This window comes from Rattus rattus, chromosome 2 (genome assembly GCF_011064425.1).
Source record: "Rattus rattus isolate New Zealand chromosome 2, Rrattus_CSIRO_v1, whole genome shotgun sequence".
Lineage (NCBI taxonomy): Eukaryota > Metazoa > Chordata > Mammalia > Rodentia > Muridae > Rattus > Rattus rattus.
This window is the reverse complement of record NC_046155.1, coordinates 101,832,025-101,848,347: the sequence shown is the minus strand read 5'-3', so window position 1 is coordinate 101,848,347 and position 16,323 is coordinate 101,832,025. Positions and strand designations below refer to the sequence as shown.

The following is a 16,323-nucleotide window of genomic DNA, read 5'->3' as shown; positions in this document are numbered from 1 at the left end:
ACACGTTTATCAATCTTTCAGAGCACCTCTAATATTAATACATGCAGAACGAATGTCATAGCTGGTATTTGCTTAACAGTAAGAATGGTGTGAGCATTCAAAAAGACTTTAAAAGTAGAATTTTTAAAGCCAAGAGTAAATTATTGATTACTAGAGGCTGGGTAGACAGAGAAATTGGGAAGATGTATGTCAAAAGACAATTTTCATTTGGCAGGTCCAATAAGTTCAAGATGACTAAAGATAAGAATAGTATGTTTTGATTTTATTTTTTGCTGTTGTGATTTTAAATTGCTAAGAAACAAGATTTTTGAGGCATTTTTATAAATAATATACACATGTTCAATGTGTAGGTATTTACACATAGTTCAAAATAAACTGTATGCTTAAAAATGTGTTTTCATATCTTTTGTGTTAAAAAAGAATCACAAACATTTGGTTTCAAGAGATAAAGTGAATAAGATTCCCTTTTCCTGCTTATGCCAAAAGTACACTACTGACCCTCAGCTCTTTAGAGATCATAACAGTGAAAGTCCAGCAAATTTCTTTATTTCACCAAGTTTTTCTTTCTTCAAAAGAACTCATTTACATTTACAGAATTTTTGACCATATGATATGTGCCTCCTCCAATAAAATTATATCAATTGAGAAACACTCTTGGAGTCTGAGTAAGAATGTCCTCCATTCCTCTGTTGAAGGACATCTGGGTTCTTTTCAGCTTCTGGCTATTATAAATAAGACTGCTATGAACATAGTAGAGCATGTGTCCTTGTTATATATCGGAGCATCTTTTGGGTATATGCCCAGGAGTGGTATAGCTGGGTCCTCAGGCAGGACTGTGTCCAATTTTCTAAGGAAATGCCAGACTGATTTCCAGAGCGGTTTTACCATCTTGCAATCCCACCAGCAGTGGAGGAATGTTCCTCTTTCTCCACATTCTTGCCAATATCTGCTGTCAGCTGTTTTTGATCTTAACCATACTGAGTGGTGTGAAGTGGAATCTCAGGGTTGTTTTGATTTGCATTTCCCTGAAGACTAGTCCTTCAACAGAGGAATGGATACAGAAAAATGTGGTACATTTACACGATGAAGTACTACTCTGCTATTAAAAGCAATGACTTCTTGAAATTCTTAGGCAAATGGATGAAATTAGAAAATATCCTGAGTGAGGTAACCTAGTCACAAAAGAGCACACATGGTATGTGCTCACCGATAAGTGGATATTAGCCCCAAAACTTGGAACACCCAAGATACAATTCACAGACCACATGAAGCTCAAGAAGGGAGACCAAAGTGAGGATGCTTCATTCTTTCTTATAAGGGGGAACAAAATACTCAAGGGAGGAAATACGGAGACAACATATGGAGCAGAGACTGAAGGAAAGGCCATCCAGAGACTGCCCCACCTGGGGATCCATCCCATATACAGACACCCCAAACACTATTGCAAATGCCAAGAAGTGCTTGCTGACAGGAGCCTAATAGGAATGTCTCCCAAAAGCACGGGCACCCCAATGGAGGATTTAGAGAAAAGAATGAAGGAGCTGAAGGGGTTTGCAACCCCATGGAAAGAACAACAATATCAACAAACTGGACACCCCAGAGCTTCCAGGGACTACACCACAGACCAAAGAGTACACATGGACAGACCCATGGCTCTACCTGCATATGTATCAGAGGATGACCTTGTCAGACATCAATGGAAGGAGAGACCTTTATTCCTGTGGAGACTTGATGCCCCAGTGTAGGGAAATGCCAGGGCAGGGTGGCAGGAGTGGGCGAGTGGGTTGGGAACACTCTCATAGAAGCAGGAGGAGGGAAGATGGGATAGGGGTTTTCCAGAGGGGAAATCAGGAAAGGGGATAACATTTGAAATGTAAATAAATAAAATATCCAATAAAAAAGGAAAAATGGCCTCCACAGGTTTCTATATATAAATGCTTATTAGTCATCAAGGAATGGCACTCTTTGAGAAGCATTAGAAGAATTAGGAGTTATGGCTTTGTTGGAGTATGTGTGGCCTTGTTGGAAAAAGTTTGCCAAGGGGGAAGTGGGTGGGCTTTGAGGTTTCAAAAGCCCATGTGAGGCCCAGATTTCTCATGTGTAGCCCTCATTTACTACACCAGCATCACAAGTGTTGCCATGCTCTCACCATGCTTCCCAGCATGGTGATCATGGGGTAGCCCTCTGAAACTATAAGTAAACGAGTGTTTCATATTATTTATAGAATTGTCTCAATTGACTAAATAAAAAAGGAGGAATCATAGAAAAGTATGGCTTAATCAGAGACATATCTGTAACATTCAAGAGTAGAATCGAGTATTTCTATTTTTAAAAGGACTATCACTTAACCATGAAAATAAATTCAGCTCTCATTCATTCTAATGTACAGATGACTTCTGGAAGCAGTACCTTCATAAGCCAGGAATTACTCCCAAAACCTTGTTGGGATGGTTCATAACCTGGGGGAATACTTAGAAAGGATACTTCATTCCCACAAGTCTCTGCCTAGACCTATAACTGAGTGTGAGGAGGAAGAGGAGGAGAAGGAGGAGGGGAGAGGAAGAGGAGGAGGAGGAAAAGGAGGGGAGAGGAAGAGGAGGAGGGGGGTAGGAGGAGTGGAGGAGTTACAAACATGGACTGAAGGATTCCCAGATCTTTACGAAAGACTATGAAAACTAGTACATTTTGTTTTAATCTTCATTTATCTTTCCCAATAGCCTAAATACAAAACAGTACTGATGAACATGATGTTTTATTAGATGCATAACTTTCCTTTATAAAATCTAACGCTCTATAAATGCAGGCACTTCCTTCTACTGACAAAAGTATTTGTCTCTTTTTAAAAACAAAAATCCTGTATCCATAATTACCCATTTCTCACATTAATCTTTGTTTTGCTCCTGTCTCATACTCCCAACATTTTACAAACTCGGTATCATTTCCAAAGGATTCAATTGTACAGACATGTCTAATTCCTGCCATGCCGAACTCTAAGCAAATTACTGCACTTGGACTCAAAATATCTCTCTCTCTCTCTCTCTCTCTCTCTGCTCTCTCCCTCTCTCTCTCTCTCTCTCTGCCTGTCCTCCCTTTCCCTTTCCTCCTGCCTGTCTGTCTCTCTCTCGTCCTTTCCTTCCTTCTCTTCTTCCAAAAAGCAGTGTGATCTGTCTCCTAAGAATCATTTGATGTCCTATTTTTAAAAAGACTATCACTTAACCATGAAAATAAAAAGAAAGTTTCTGTATTTAAAAGAAATGAAGCAATGCTTAAATCATTGATCATATTATAAATTTATAAATTAATAAATCATTGAACAAGAAATATCATAAAATCTTTTTAAAACCTTATGTCAGAATGTCAGATATTTTTCCTTGAACATTTTTGTCAAAAACATTTCTAGAATGTCCAGTCTATAGCTGTGAGGAAATTGACATAATGTTCAGACCTTAGTAAATTTAGGGAAAGTAGAAAGAAGGAAAGCCACTCCACGTGCATTTATTTGTGGATAAGAGATGAGAGGTCAGGAATCTGACATACTTTTACCACAATAGGAAATAATTATACTGATTTACACTTAGTTTAATTGATTTGGGAACAAGGTTGACCTCTGGGAAAATTCACAATTTACGAAAAGGTCACCAACAAAGAAGAATGCATTAGTTCCTTCACCTTCAACTTGACTGACTCACGGTAATGTCAGATGACGTTCTGTCCAGGGTCCTTTATCACAAGCTATCCCAAAGTGTCGGTCTTTATAGACACAGACCATGTGCCACCTCTGTGCTGTCAACTGCTAGAGTTTTGGATGCAGATTTTCTTTCTCTGCTTCAAGTAATGAGTCAGCATTCCCCACCCTAATCTTAGCTCATGCTTGATGCACTTGAAAAGGCAGGATCACTTCACTTTACTTCAGAGTTACGAAGATGTTTCTAGTTCATGTGTGACGTCTGGAGACACTGTTCAGCTACATATTTATCTTCCCATATACGTACTTCATGTGTGAGGTTTGCAGATATGTTTGCCTACATATTTGTCTTCCCATATTTTTACTCTAGCATCAATTTGCTACTTATTCTTTACTATGTTACAATTTCTAATTTGTTTCTGTCAAAGACCAGCTTCAATATCCAGGGTAAACTGAGGCAGGGCATAGAATAGGCAATTGACCCATCAGCAGATTTTTCTCTGAGGAAATAACACTTGGTACACTGGGATCAGCAAAAGAAATTCCCTGGGGGCCAACAAAAAAGGGGGAAATATCACACACACACACACACACACACACACACACACACACACACACACACACACACACACTGGGTGGATTAAGGAAGCTTCAGTAAGCTACAACAACTGTACATATACGCATACACATTCATTCACATATTTTGGGGATGGATGGAGCAAAGCCCCAACCACTACAACCACAACAGCTTGCATAACTCAGCAAAATCTTTTATGCAATATAGAACTTACAATGTGACTATTTTTCTTATACTGCATGACTACGATAAGTATGTATAAGAAAAAAATGTTCTCCAATGCCCTCACATGAATAAACATCTTATGCACAAGTGAAAAAAAACTAAATTATTCCCAAGAACCCTCATACAAAAATGAATACAAGAAATTAATCATCACCTCGATCACCAGCCCAACTTCAGTGAGAATCACATCAGCCAATGCTAGTTGGGCTTCCATTGTTCTTGTACCCTGACTTTAAAAATCCCTAATTTAGTTATTATGAGTGTGCTTCTCTGAACTTCAAATTGTTCTCTAAGATTTTCTACAACAAATCAATTAGAAAAACCATCTTAACCTAACTTTACTAGCAATCTACTTCTCCAAATTCTTTCTAAGGCTGGTTGTCATTGCTAACAATGTATATCTCTAAATTATTTCCTAGGATGGTGGATAAATTATTAATCTGTTCCAGCAGCGATGCTTGAAAAAGATCAAGCACAACTACTGTAAATAGTGATACTCCCCAGAGATGGCCTTGAAGCCCACTTAGAAGTTTCATACAACTCATAGACTATGAAAGATGTGAGTGGGAAAGCAGCAAACAGAGCAATACTCCCTAACAGCATGAAGTCCTCAGCTTGAAGTTCTCTGTGTTCTGCCTCTCTGAGGCACACCCATCGTAGTTGGGCTAACCCTTGGGCTGAATTCTAGGGGTTTTAAAGCTGTTTGCCATTCCTCTTGCAAGGTTCCCAGCATGCTTCCACAAAAAGAGAGAGACGTTCATTCTAAATATAGAACAATCTAACACTCAGGGGTTCAGCAGAAAGTTTCCAAATTTCTTATTTTTAAAAAATAAAATAAGTCATGTTGAAACATTGTGTAAATGGGTAGTGCACATACTTCTTTCTTTCTTTCTTTCTTTCTCTTCAAGTATTTATGGGTGTAAATAGTCGCTTGTTCTAAAATGTCTTCCTCTAGGAAAATATGACTCTACATTGCAACCTTATATTCTTGGAGGTATGACAATGGCATTCTCATAAACTCCAATGTCAGTAGGTAGTGTGGATTAATTATATAACAAGTTTATGACAAGCCATCTGATGACCACTGTTTTGAATTTAAACTTCAAAAATGTTTTAATTAAAGGCCAAAGAGATGGCTCAGCTACAAAGATGGTTGCTGCCAGGTCTGATGAGTTATTTCTGTCTCTGGAACCCATGGGAGAAAATGATAATGAATCCTCACAAGTTACCTCATAACCTCCAGAAATGTGCTTGTGCATACATATTCACACATGCATTAAAATAAAAGAAATAATTTTAATGTTTTAATTTTTATTACACTTTATACATTTTTAAAAGAATTGACACTGTAATAGAATGAAAAATATTACTTCATTTATTTTAAGCACACATTTTATTGTTATTTAGCATTAAACATTTTCATAATTTTAGTTTACTATAAGAAGCCGCTGTTATATAAGATTTTTATATTATCAGATGAAACTCATCTCCCATGCTTTCTGTCAAATGATATTGTTTACACGGACAAATACATTTACCTGAAATCAAATGTATATTTATTATTATTATTTTATTAATAATTATTTAATTTCACTTAAGACCACAATTACACTACAGTCTTCAGTCTTCAAAAGTGTTAATCAATATTATGTGTGGGGGCTGCCTTACCCCCTAGGCTTTTGAAAAGCTATTGCAATTGCTACTACAAAAATAAAGGATAATAATAACAATAAAATTATACATCAACCACTTGAAGAAAAATGAATGGATAGCTTCCTTGACAGATTTAACCTGAATTATCAAAGCTAAATAATGAAATATAAAATCCAAGCAAACAAGAAAAAGAAATATTGAGTCAGTATCATAAAGATATAAAGTCTCCCACCAAACAGACAGACGGACAGATAGTTAAGAACTGGGTATAGTGATTCACTTGGAGTTGAAGATTGCCGTGACTTTCTGGAACACATGAATCATAGAATGAGATCTTGTCTCAACAAGCATGCAAAACAACACAAAATAAGAGGAGAAAGAAAGAAAAAGTAAGTCGAGATTAGATGGCTTGACTTCAATGCTGTGTTATATCAAACTCTTAAATACCAATTTTTCTCAAGCTCTTTACAAGATAAAAGTAGAAAATATATGTAACAAATTGATTTTTGAGGACAAAAGAGACAAAGACACTGCAAGAAAATAAAGTTATGCCTCAACTGTGGATATAGATGTAGCCATATCCTCAACAAAATACAATAAAAATGAAAAGATGTATTAGGAGAACAGCACTCTGTGATAAAGCAGTATTTATACATAGGATGTAGAGATAGATTAATGTTCACACATAAATTCATTTAATACCCATTGTTAACAAATCAGAGATACACTGCTGCACGAAATTCTTCACCCTTTTATGATTATATATATATATATATATATATATATATATATATATATATATACATATATTGGGCAATTAGGAAAAGTTTCCCAGCAAAATAAAAGTTGAATTAGATAAGTCTGTGAAGAGTCTGATAGGATACAGATAGGAGAGGAGCTTTTGGCAAGTGATGGCCATTGCAGGAAGAGGCATTCAGATTCGTCAGCAGAATGGCCCATAGTACATTGCTTTATGATTAGAGCTATTTGTGTTCTTCCTTCTTATGAGGCAAATAATACATAAAGGTTCAGTATCAACTTTTTAAAGCATTTGACATATGTGAGTCTCGTATAGATATATGAAAATTCTTGTGCATACATATGGACAAAAAATGTACACACACATATAAATGGAATAGTAACAAAATATGGTGAGGCTACAAAGTTATGAAGCTCACTTCCAACTTCTAAATTTACTGAATTGTCTGTTTTTTATATACATCAGGACAGTTTTTTTTACATTTTCTTTAATTCTTTCGGTTTTCAACAGAAATGGGAAGGAGTTTTGCAAGTTTGATTTTTATTTAACATGTTCACACACATGTGTTTTGTCTGATGAAATCATTTCAGTGGAAGCTTGTTTGTTAATATTCCAATGAAACTTCGTCTGAATTTTACTTTTAACTATTGGGCATGGGATTTCCCAGTCATCTATTCTTACAGAAGGTCTGTTGACACCAGGATGCTCTCCAATATCTTTGAACTAAAGTCCCAACACATATGTGGAAAGTTAGAGCTTTTAGAAACCTTGGGTGATATTGAGAACTAGCTTTATCTTAGTAAATATGTTTAACTTATTATTAACAAACTGTTTAATCCATTATTGTATAAGTTTATACTTTAAAAGTGACTTTAAATAATTTTAATTATATATCTGTAGATAGATAGATAGATAGATAGATAGATAGATAGATAGATAGATAGATAGATAGTTACAATTATCTCAAAAGTATATATAGTTACAATTGCAGGCAGTAACATTAGTTACAAAGAGCAGGCAGATCTCCATGAAACCTTGTCTCAAAAGAAAAAAACTAGAACTCATAAAAAATCAGGGAATCTTAAAATAAATGATTTTAGAGTTACTAATTTGGCATAAGAATTACATTTATAAAAATAACTATAATATAAAGGCTTCATTCTATTGCCTCATATATCTGCTGATGGGCAGAAAGTGAGATCCTGTGAAACATGATCAAAATACAGTGTAATAATTCTCAGAGAATTAATAAAATTAGTTTTAAGATATTCAATGGATTTCTGTTTTACTTTCTTTACATAAGAAATTGTATAAGAAATTTTTCATAGTTATCTATATATAAATATAAAATAATTTGAAGTCCACACTAATAGGAAGTCCCTAAGATATTTTCCCACACTCTCTGGATGTATTAGATAATATATAGTGATAATTTGCCTGGATATTATTGTTTTGAAAGTGAAGCACTCTAAATTTCATTCATTACTATTTCTCACAGAGCTGACATTTAAAAGGAGTTTTATTTGGGAATATGCTATCTTTAATCTGTGTTCATGTTAGCATGTACTCACTGAGGAGAAAAGGAAAACCACTCGATCTTGGATATGCTTGGTCTTTACCCCATAAATGATGGGATTAAGCATTGGGGGCACCACCACATAGAGGTTGGCCACTAGGATGTGGATGTGGCGAGGAATGGTTTTGCCTCCAAAGCGATGGGCAAAGAAGGAAAAGAATGCAGGTGTGTAGAACAAAAGAATAACACAGATGTGGGAGCCACATGTGTTCAGGGCCTTATATCTGGCAGCCCAAGAAGGGATTTGAAAAACAGTGTGAAGGATCATGGTGTAGGAAATAATAATGAGTACTATATCCAGTCCTGTAGACAGGAGGGCCATAGTGAGCCCATATATGATGTTGACAGTGATATTGTCACATGCCAATCTGGCAATGCCCATGTGCTCACAGTATGAATGGGGAATTATGTATCTCCCACAATAGAGAAGTCGATATACAAGGAAGATGAATGGACCACAGATGAGAAAGCTTCTGGCCACAGCTGCAGTACCAATCTTGCCAATGACTGAAGAAGTAAGGATGGTGGTGTATCTCAGTGGGTAACAGATGGCCACATAGCGGTCAAATGCCATGGCCAGAAGAATAGCAGATTCTGCCACAAAGATAAAATGTATGAAGAACATTTGGGTCACACAACTACCAAAGGAAATACCCCTGGAATGGAACCAGAAGATGGCCAGCATCTTGGGGGCTGTAGCTGTGGAGAGCAGAAGGTCTGCTAATGCCAGCATGGAGAGAAAAAAATACATGGGCTCATGGAGACTACGTTCAGTCATTATCAGGAAGATCAGGAGGGCATTGCCGATGACAGCCACAATGTACATAGAACAGATGGGGATTGCTATCCAGGTGTGTAGATCTTCCAGTCCTGGGATTCCAATCAGAACATACCACACGTCCTGTGGATTGGTGTGATTGTGAAAGAAAGAGACCACCTTCATTGTATACACAAGCCCTGGCTTTTTAACATGCACTACAGGGTTAAAAATTGGAGTACAGCCGAGGCTGGATGAGATCTCACCATATTCTTCCCCAATATTTGCATCTGTATGGAAGCATTAAGGAGAATTAACTAACCTAAACATGCACACCACTAATCAAGCAATTAATGATTGCATCCTGAAAGAAGTGGTTATCAATTGATAAATACTTACTATGTACTTTATCACCTTACATATATAAGCTTATAAAAATTCTTATTATGACTTACTAGGTTTCTGTATCAACCTATAACATCCACACTATTAGTCACATGAACAAAAAAGAAAGGACCCATAAGCTTTGAATCTTTATCCATAGAACTCATTGAATCAAAAACTCAAGCAGAAAAAAGATCTTAGCTGTAATCTTAGTCATCCTCCACCATTATATACCAAAATAAAACTAGACACAAAATATGCATACCATCAAGTCAATCCCTCATCATATAGCTGAAGAAAGTAGATACAAAATTGAGATTTGTTACTGACAAAGTAAAGTTTGATAAGATTTAAAGCATTATAGTATAACGTGTCCTCTTCTATGTTGAGTGAGCAATGAATTGGTGCTAATTGTATTAGCCATTAAGATCACAAAAATGAAGTAAATGTATCCCTGTCTTCCTACTACTCAACTCTCAAAAATCTGTATGAGATTTTAAAGATATGAAATCTTTAGATTAAAGATCTTAAAGGTTTGAAATACCAGATTTTACTGGGCTCTGAAATGGACAAACCTACTATGTAGTCAATTATTTTTTACTAGAGTCAACTTATGTAACTATTGGAAATTAGACAATATGCCTTTCTATTAGCAAGTACAGCACATAAATGTATATGTAGGTCATCAAAATAGAGTTAGTATTATGAGAGGAAGAAGTGATATAAAGATAGCAGAGATGGTTAGCAGCAAAGGTTGTGGGATATCTATGACATGAATATATGTGGAAACTTTTGGTAAGAGAAAAGGGCCGGACCACATGGGATGCGGGGGAAGCAGGGGATAGGAAGGAGAGGGAGGATGCTAAGTATAATGATATAGATGCAGCCACATACAATGATATAGATAGTCAAAACTAAATATAATGATATAGCTGGGTAAATAAGTTACAAAAAACACATCTGTGTGTGCTTAACCAAAACATCAGCTAACAGAGGAGCAGATGCCCTTTGTACCTTGATTCCACTAAAATTGGGTCCTATTCACTACAATTGAGCATCCTAACTGCAACAAGGTGCTGTATTGTCGCCACCTTTTATTTGTTACTATGTGCAAAATTGCCCCCTTTATCTGATTGAAATATTAGGCACTGCTTATTTAACTATACTTAAATATATAAGGCAGTATCTGCCTATAGGACTTTAGCAGAAGTTGACATGAAGCTCTCTAAAAAATAATGGACATTTATGAATCTGCTCCCATCACATAAACCAACTAGTGAATGGAACTTAGCTCGGAAGTAGAACAACCTCCCTGAACAAAAGAAACATAGTGTAAAGAAATAAGGAGGCAAACAGACCCTTGAGATTTTCCTTGTTGGTGATGAGCTTAAGCCACCACTAATGTTTTATTTTATTTGTCTTTCACTGTGGGATTAAGATCTGTCATTACTTAAAGTGTTGGTCTGTGCTCCTTGTGACATGCACTATGACTATATTGATTGTATAGTCTAGCTGAAACTGCACACAATTGAACACCATCAGCTAAGATGTACTCCACTGTGTGCACAGACTGTTACTTGAGTTTTAGTTCTCTTGCTGATAAACCACCTAAAAATGTATCACCATTGTAAGTCCATTCTCATGTTAGCATCTCAGGATAATAGCTACATAAATCACATAAATTTCTATTTATTGCAACAACAAATGACATTAGGGCACTCGTAAAATTACCAGCATTAATACAAAAATAATTGTTAATTTAAACAAATTTAACTTTCTAGGCTTAAAATGAAATTGAATTTGTTTATAACATACTCCCAAAACCAAGATACATTGTCTTACCCTGTCTATAACAATCTATAGTCTAAAATCATCAGTAGTTTTTATAATAGCCAGTGACGGAGGCATTACTTTAAATTAGACTGCTGTTTCTATCAGTAAAAGACCTTCATCACTTTCAGAGTTTACATCTCCAAGTCTCAGCTTTTTAATATGCCTCAGGACTGGTACCTGATATAATGTTTGGTATCTTTTATGAACATGTTCATGCATTTGTTCTTGAATACATAAGATTTGTCTTCACTAAAATTTTTAAATGAGTCTTATTGAAAACCACCAGAAATTTATTGTGCCTATATTCAAATCCTGATAAAAATGAAAAGCTACTATGTAAATACAATACAAATAGGGAATAGTTGTGACTGCTCACTAAACCACGCAAAATAGAACTACACCACTATTGCAGAACAACTTGACTAGAGTTAAGTGTTGTACTCTATGGGTCAGAACTGCAGAAAACATGACTTAAGTTTATCCTGTCATCTGCTGCAAGCTTCCTTGGAGCACAGCTGTGTACTTACTTGTTTCTGTTTGAAATCTGAAGATATTTAACAGGAGAAAAAGCAAAAGCAAGGAGATTCCCAGAGCCTAACCAGCAAATCTGGAGCATTTATTTATACCTCTTTTTAGATATCTCTTGGGCCCTTGACTTCTCACCCAAGAGCATTCATTGACTTGTATCCTGCCGTAGAAGGAATGCCCAGCACTGATTCTTCTCTTGAAAACTTTCATCCTCCTCCACAGTCTGAAAAACATTTATTTTGATTAGCATTGCCAGGCACTAAATTAACCCATGTTTCTGTTTTCATTGTATATCAGAGATTTGTACTAGCACAATCATACCCTGTTCCCTAGAGACACCTACTGTAATAACGCTCTAAATACCTAGGGCAGAGGTGTTGAATGAATGTTTGAAGCCACTAGAATGATTTCTTTTTCATCACATGTTCCTTTAAATCTCAAGGCTCTTTGTCTTTCATTCTAGGGTTCCCTAGGTTACATGATAGAATTATTCAGGATCAGAGGGGTCCAAAAATGCAAAAGGATGGCATAGGAATCTCTTTTGGCTTTAGAGTGAGGTATTTATTATTTTAATGTCTCATTATTTAATTAATAATTAGTTATTTAAGATATTAAGATGATAATTTTTTGTTTTTGTAAAGTATGTGTCTGTATGTGAATATAGGTTATATGAAGGCTAGAGTTATCAGGATCCCCTGAACTTGGAGGTAAAGGTCATTATGCGCTACTATTAGATGGCTAATGTGGATGTTGGGAACTGAACCCCAGGCACCTCTCTAGCACAATTACCTAGCTTTCTTATAAAGCCCAGGACCACCTGCTTCAAGGGGGGCCTTCGGTGGGCAGGGCTTTTCTTCATCAGTTAACCATCAAGGCAACCTTCCAGAGCTCTGTCCACAGGCCAATCTCATCTAGTGATTCCTCAGTTGAGAGTTTCTTCTAGGTTGATTCTAGGCTGCTTCAGGATGTCAATTAAAGCTAACCGGGATACACTGTATCACCACCTTTTCAAGATAATTTCGCTAATGATCCTGTTGCATACCGATAGGGGGCAGAAGGGTTCCACTGATCCCCCATTTCTTCAAAGATTCATGAAGCAAGTCTGCTTCTAAATGTGGTTAGGTCAACTAGGGTTTTGGCATAGCTGAAAACATAGATAAGATAAGGTTTTCCCAAGAACTGGGGACTGAAAGGTTCCAAATATGCTGATACCAGACAGCGCAGTTAACCACACACTTAGAGACCTTGCTATCAGTGCACATGGGTTTTATGCCTACTCATTTTATACATGTTCTCTTTAGTCCCTCATAGTTTCTCCACTACTTTGTTCACTGCATATTTTGTAAGATATGTATAAAGAATTTGCTAATCTTAACTAAAATATAAAGTATTTTCTGTTTAATATTATTTCTATTTTAATATATTTTAAATATATTATTTTATATTTTATAATGTATAGCAACATGGTAAAGTATGCATGAATAATACATCTATTTAACTGTGACCATCTGAGCTTTCTGAGTAGCTGCCACCAAAATCAACTCTCGAGTTGAGTTTTGTTTTATTCTTTAAATAATTTCCCATTATTTATGAAACCACAAAAAATAAAGTCAATCATAAAGATGACAAATTTGTATACTAAAAACAACATGAGTTATTCCAAGAGAAATTGAAGTTCAATTCCAAATACAGTTTTCCCCCCATAAGAAACTCCTCCTTGGTTTAAAATGTTTTACATAAAAGTTTGCCTAAAAGGAATGCCCTTGGATCGTGAAATTATGTGTCTTACATTTAATTTCTATTTGTGACCCAGTCTTTCAATCCCCTGAGCTACCAACATTTCTGATCCCCAACCCTCATTCTATGTATTTCTGTTTTAGGTTTTTCCTCTTTAGTCTCCCTAGCACTTCAGGATACTGAATCAACAAATTCTGTCAGGAAGACGTAGCAGTGAGTAGTGTTTTCATATCAACACATCACCACATTGAGGACTGGTTTTTGCTGATAAGGAAGACTAGCTGTTTGGTGTGAAGTTGCTACTTCAATTAAAAAATACATCTTGCCTACATTCTTGGGTTTTGAAGTATATATAACTGTGAAGGAGGTGAAGAGGGAGAGGGGGAGAGAGGTGGGGGGAGGGGGGAAGAAACTTGCTCTCAGTTACATTCTTGGTGCAGTAAAAATCATAATGGTGCAGTTGTTTTGTGTGATGGTTGTTGTTGTTGTTGTTGTTTTGTGTGGTTGTTGTTGTTATTTTCCTCCTAGTGTGCATGCTTTTCACTTTCCTAACAATACACAAAGTAAGGGAACTATGTCTATTTCTAGGTGCTAAATAAAAGTTCAATTTCCAAAACTGGTATGGGCAGTTTCTGATTAAATCAACCCAAGCACTAAAAAAAATCAATTGACAGAAACCAAAGGTAATACATTACACAATAGGAGAGTCTATAGGCACAACTTTTAAATGACTTGAGCATCTCTTACCAGTTTGTATCTGTGGGGTGGTCTTCTGAACCCTGACAAAATGGGTTGAGAGCTCAGCTGCTGTGTGGAGGTTGTTTATTCCATTTCCTTGGAGGGTTAGAAAGTCCACTTGTGTCAGTTAGTGGAAGGTTGTGAAAATCTTCAGTTCCATATGGAACAAGAAGACACTGCCTCCAGAAAAACTGAGTCTGGCTTTTGCAGGAGGTTCCCATGCAGTTTGACTCTCTAGTAGGAATGCCTTTATTTCCATTAATTCATTTATTTATTCACTTTGTATCCCAATTACCCCTCCCAGTCCTCCCCTCACACAGCCCTTCCCCCCATTCCCCCTTCCCTTCTTTTCTTGGATGGTGGAGGCCACCCTTGGTATCCACCCACCCTGGTAGAACAACTCTTTGCATTTTTTTAACCCAGTGTTTAGCTGGTGCCAGCCTTCATTGAACTGATGTGAGAGAAATGTTCTGCCACATGAGAAAGAGCATGCAGAGTTTGTTTGCCCGTTTGTATTTAGGGTCACTTCTTAATGGGGGGGAGGGCTTCCATTAAAGGCACTTAGTTCTCTACTACAGACATTATACTTTAGCAGGTCAGTTTTCGTACAGTTGAATAGATTGTAATAGTCTGTACCAATGTAAGTGACTTCCAGTAAAACTCACAAAAAAACAGAAACAAACAAAAATGTCTCATCATAGTTATTGCAACTATTCTAAAAGAATACAGTGATCTCTCTTGGTGCTTTTCGATTTGCATTCCCACAATATTGAGTGTCTTTTCATAAACGTGTTAGGGATTTGTGTCACTTCTTTTAAAGAATGTCTTTTTCACTCCTTTTTGTATCTCATGTTCTGTTACTGGTGTATCTGTTGGTGATCTTCTGAACCCTGACAAAGTGGGTTGAGAGCTCAGTGGGTTGCATGGGTTCCTTATGTACTTTTCATAGAAATCCATTGTTGAATATTAGTTCACAAATACTCACACATTTTAAATACTTTCTCATTTTAAATTAACTATCCTTTTCTTGATTATCTCTATGCTATGCAGAAACCTTAATTTTTTCCTTTTTTCCCTTTTCTTAAAGATTTTTTATTGGATTTTAATTTACATTCCAAATGTTTTTTCTGTCCACAAGCCCCCTGTCCTCTCCTGCTCCCCCTTCTTCTGTGAGGGTGTTCCCCCTTTCCTCCTCCCTGCCCTGACATTCCCTACATGGGGAGGGGGAGTGGGTCCAGCCTTGGCAGGACCAAGGGTTTCTCCTTCCATTGGTGCCCAACAAAGCCATCCTCTGCTACATATGCAGCTGGAGCCATGGGTCAGTCCATGTATAGTCTTTAGGCAGTGGTTTAATCCCTGGAAGCTCTGATTGGTTGGTATTGTTGTTCTTATGGGGCTGCAAGCCCCCATGCAGAAAGTTTATTATTCCCCATTTTACTTGTTCATTTTTGTCCTCCTTGTCTGTGCTTTTGGTGATAGATCTTTCTTTTAAAAAGCTGGCTTTTGCTGTTGTCTATTAAAACAAACCCCTCACTATGTATCCTAGGCTGCCATTATGGTTGTGCCTTGGGTTCTTGAGTGCTGGCATCACAGGCAAGCACTACAAACCTGGCTCACAGCCAATCTTAATAAACTGTGTCCTTCATTTTAGTCTAGCTATTTTGCACTTTTATATCTTAAAGCTTTGCTTCATTTTTTTGAGTTTAAGGCAACAGATCGATTTAATTTTGCTGTGATGGCTTTATCTTGTAATCTCATAACTGGTCTCTAATTATTCATCATGTATCATATGTATTACTTTAACAACATTGCCTTGTAGTCCAGGATAAGGGACACTTGAAACTCATATTCTCTCTCCAGAATTTAGCAT

General features: G+C 36.7%; 1 protein-coding gene across 1 annotated transcript; it reads right to left on the bottom strand.

The window, feature by feature from the left end:
- Positions 1-8,456: 8,456 nt before the first annotated feature.
- LOC116894014 (olfactory receptor 52Z1) lies at positions 8,457-9,419 on the bottom strand. Its single transcript, XM_032895729.1, has one exon. It carries the CDS (start codon positions 9,417-9,419, stop codon positions 8,457-8,459), a length of 963 nt encoding a protein of 320 aa, XP_032751620.1.
- Between the last annotated feature and the right edge of the window lie 6,904 nt (positions 9,420-16,323).

Excerpts from the sequence above, each read along its gene's own strand:
- LOC116894014 (XM_032895729.1), bottom strand. The coding sequence starts at position 9,419 with ATGAAGGTGGTCTCTTTCTTTCACAATCACACCAATCCACAGGACGTG.